This window comes from Lolium perenne, chromosome 4, assembly GCF_019359855.2.
Source record: "Lolium perenne isolate Kyuss_39 chromosome 4, Kyuss_2.0, whole genome shotgun sequence".
In the NCBI taxonomy this organism is placed as follows: Eukaryota; Viridiplantae; Streptophyta; class Magnoliopsida; order Poales; family Poaceae; genus Lolium; species Lolium perenne.
Window position 1 is genome coordinate 106,074,190 of NC_067247.2, and position 4,102 is coordinate 106,078,291.

General features: G+C 51.9%; 1 protein-coding gene across 1 annotated transcript; it reads left to right on the top strand.

Annotated features, from left to right (window-relative positions):
- The first annotated feature begins 263 nt into the window (after window positions 1-263).
- On the top strand, window positions 264-2,742 carry LOC127293562 (uncharacterized). Its single transcript, XM_051323203.2, has 3 exons — window positions 264-670; window positions 1,986-2,057; window positions 2,168-2,742. The coding sequence occupies exons 1-3, from the start codon at window positions 325-327 to the stop codon at window positions 2,407-2,409; spliced, it is 660 nt and encodes a 219-aa protein (XP_051179163.1). The 5' UTR covers window positions 264-324; the 3' UTR covers window positions 2,410-2,742.
- The last annotated feature ends 1,360 nt before the right edge of the window (window positions 2,743-4,102 follow it).

Consider the following 4,102-nt stretch of genomic DNA (forward strand, 5'->3'; position numbering starts at 1 on the left):
CGAGAAAGCTGTTACGTTCTCGAAAGCCAGGGCAGAGCCAGCCCACACAAGGCAAGCCACTCTCACGTGAGAGGATCAGACCGGAAGCCGGATCCCGCGCGACCGCATCCCAGCCGTCCACGCAGGCCAGCTGGCGGGCCAAGCCTCAACGAACGGTCAGGATGGACCCGCGCAGCGCCGGCCGCTCCGCTTATCCTTGACGGCTCCTCCGGCTATATAACGCCGCCACCCGCTCTCCCCCGGCTCCATTCCGCTCCGCCTCCACCCACCCACAGCCAACAAACCCTAAGCCAGCGCGCGCGCGAGAGCGAGAGAGATCCAGCCATGGAGGGCTCCCTCCTCCGCCGCCTCCTCCTGGTGGCCGGCCTCCTGGCCGCGCTGCTCCCGGCCGCCGCCGCCACCTTCGGGCCGCAGCCGGGCGCGCCCTGCGAGCCCACCCTCCTCGCCACCCAGGTCTCGCTCTTCTGCGCGCCCGACATGCCCACCGCGCAGTGCTGCGAGCCCGTCGTCGCCGCCGTCGACCTCGGCGGCGGCGTCCCCTGCCTCTGCCGCGTCGCCGCCGAGCCGCAGCTCGTCATGGCGGGGCTCAACGCCACCCACCTCCTCACCCTCTACACCTCCTGCGGAGGCCTGCGTCCCGGTGGCGCACACCTCGCCGCCGCATGCCAAGGTACGCGCAACTCACCCCCTCTCCCTCCCCACCTCCCCCTCTATCTCGGCGCGCGTAGATTCAGTGCTCCTTCTGCGTTCTCCTCGGGCTGTAGATCGATGGTTTCGCGAGTTTCTGGTGTTCCATCCATGTGCTTCGTTTTTTGCTCGCTCCTTGTCCTGGATCTGCAACCGCACGCGGAGTGGGGTTCTCGCCGTTTGCCATGACGAGCAACCCGGCCTCGCGTACGGCGCCTTAGTTTTTTTCCCCTTGGGCACTGCTGATCGTACGCGCTCGCATGAGATCAAGCAGTGCGTACCGAGTTTGCTCGTTTTGTTTTTTGGATTTGCGGTTCGATCCTTCATGATTCCAGCGAGTTATTCGTCACCTTTAGTTTCTCGCGTGTGCTCGGATAAGTTCAGGATCGAGGAGCCCTCTTCAATCTATAGGGTTTCCGCTTGATCCTGTAAGATCCAGCGCCATGCAGAGGTCCTGGCTGCTGCTCCAGAGTTGTTCGTCCTGTTGGCTGATTGTTTCCATCGCTCCATCCGTGAGTTGCGGCCTTTTATTTTGCTGTTCCGTTTCGTCTCTGCTTTTTTTTTCGATTGCTATCCTTCGGTGCTTCTAGCATAGCCATGGATGCGCCCCAAGTTCTATTGAGGAATAATTCATTCCGAGACGTACATCGTCAAGATCTGGGAGCGGGCCATCGGTTTTCTGCTGTTTAATCACCCGATCTCTGCCATGCTTGGTTGCTTCGTTTGAAGCCAGAACGCATCTGCTCTTTTTCTGCTCTATCTTTCTGCCCTTGTCGTCTCTTGCGCAGTTGCTGCGCGGTAATTCTTGGTCAAAACCCCTCTGCCGAAGCCAGAGCAAAGCCTGCTTCGCCTGCTCTTCTTTGCCATCCTGTGTCCGACCTTCTTCGCTTCATGTTCCACGTGATCTCCGGACCAGAGCTCAGCGTTTTCCATGTTGATCCTCTGGTCCCTGCTGATTTTCGTAGCCTTCCTGTCCTCTCTGCAGGGAAAACCAGTTTTCGACAGCATCGGTTTTCGAACCTTGTTTCGTGGCGTTCTCGGCGTGCGTGCGTGTGTACGTAGCTAGTCTTGCGGTCTTGGCAACTGCTCTCTGGCCGTCTGGCAGAAACAGATAGCAGGCTGCTGCATGCAGCTTTAACTGAACCGGCCCTCTTTTTTTCTGATACTTTTCCTTGCCTGCTACTCGTTTCTTGGTGCGCACGTCACCTCGCAGTTGCCTTTTGTTTGCTGTGATTTTCGAATTTTGAAATACGGCAGAGGTATCAGTACTAATTAACGTTGCTTGCTGCTGTACACAGGACCCGCTCCCCCCGCCGCCATCGTCTTCGCACCGCCGCCGTCTCCCGCGCCTCGCCGCAAGCAGCCAGCACGTATGTGAAGATCGCCATCCTCCTCTCTCATTTTCGTACGTTGCTGGGTGTTATCATCTTACTTTACTCATGCGGCACTCACTCGTCCTTTCTGTCTGTTGCGCATGCAGATGAGGCACCTCCCCCGCCGCCGTCGACCGACAAGCCGTCCCCGCCGCCTCAGCAGCGCGACGGCGCCGCCCACGCCAAGGCCGTCCCCGCCGCCCCGGCTACTTCCCCGCTCGCGCCCACTGCTGCCATCGCCCCGGCGGCGCCCCAGCCACCACACTCCGGCGCGTCGTCCGAGGGAATCACCTGCGCCATCCTCATCATCATCATCGGCATCATCATCTGGAGCTTCCGCCAGCACTGAGGCGCGCGCGTCCCCTGCCCCAAGACTATGATCCAGTTACATGTTTTCTCTCCATTTGGTTCTGTCTCGAGTCCGTAAAAGACAGGTGGATCTTGAGATTTCTTCTGCATCGCGCGTAGTGGTAGCTGGTAACAGTAATGTCCGTGTGTCCTCGGCTGCGTAGTTCCTCTAGTTTTTGTGATCGATCGGTACTGGCTTGGCCAAGGCGTCGTCAGAGGTGAACATTTGGGTCTCATGATTGCTTTGCTCTAGTAAGATGAACCACTGCTATGTGATCGACATGATCTGAATCTGAGTCACTGAATTGATGCAATTTTGCTTGCTTTCTGCTCATGATGTGATGATGCTCTTGTTCAGTTGCTCAATCTCTGTTGATTCCTTTGATTTGTTGAGTATACCAGTTTAATTAGCTTTGCTATGTGGCTATGTGAGCTATGAATTGCTTATGATGATGCCTCTATCTTGCTCTCCTCTGAATTTTTCTCCACTAATAGCTATCCTCTGATTTGTGGGTTGCTTCTTCTCTGGGATGTCCAGATGCTCGATCTGTGTTCCTTTGATCTGTGGAGTTGCAGTTTAGCTTTGTTCTGTGGCTATATGTGTGCTATGAATGCCTATGATGCCTCTGTCTTGCTCTTTTTTGATTTGTGGCTGTATATTTATTCTGTGGGCACAATCTGTGAATGGTGTTGTGAAGCAGAAGTGTTCACAGAACAGGAGTTGGCCTCATGATTTTTCCATCTCAGTACAAATACAGGCTGTGGTTTTATTTGATCCCGGTTGCTTCCTGTTGTCTTCTCAATCCCTTCAACATTTGATACAAGGAGAACCCAGGGGAAATTTAAGGGCGAGCAGCTAGTTGGAAGCTAGCTCCTAGTCAAACAGAGTCCTCTGGTGTTTGAGATATACAATGGCTTTGTAGCTTTTGTAGTTGACTCAAAATTCGGTGCCTTTTCATCAATTAGTACTATGCAATTGCTCGCCTGCTATTACCTTTACCTCTGCCCCCTTCCATTTCTCTGGTGGCCGAAGAATTGAACTGTCACAACTGCTAGCTAGGAAGGACGCTAGTGTCTTATGGATGTGCTAGCTGGCTTGTTGTTTTGGAAGTTGAACTTGTGTTAAAAACAAGTGAGGAAGATACTGAAGACTCCATTGATTTTACAGAAAAACGGGAACATGATCCTCTTGGAAGAACCTTTAGATAAAAAGATGACACTATAGAATAGGTTGGCAATGATAAAAGAACACCTCGATTAGGATTCATAGATGGCCTTTGATGATCTACTAAAGGAAGTGTCGAGGTATCCGAGGAAATATCCGATGAAACCAATTTATGCTAAAACTTACATTTCAAACTTTATTTTTAAAATGTAAAAAGGATACGAACTTAATGTTGAGGAGGTGATCGTATACGATACAAACAAGTTGATTTTCAAGTTCAAATCCAGATCCATTTTGAAGGCATTACAAACACAATTCATCAACGAATAGTGACAAAAGGTACACCATTACTGTTCATGCATAATTTATTTCTCTTGCCACCTAAATGAATATAAGTTTGATCTTTAACTTAACATGTTATAGAACATATCCTTTGAACATAAGGTATTTTACTTGTGATTTTTTAAAATTTCCAATGTGCTTTGCACAAAGTTTTTCATTGTTAGTTTGCTTCCATCGGATGCTTTCT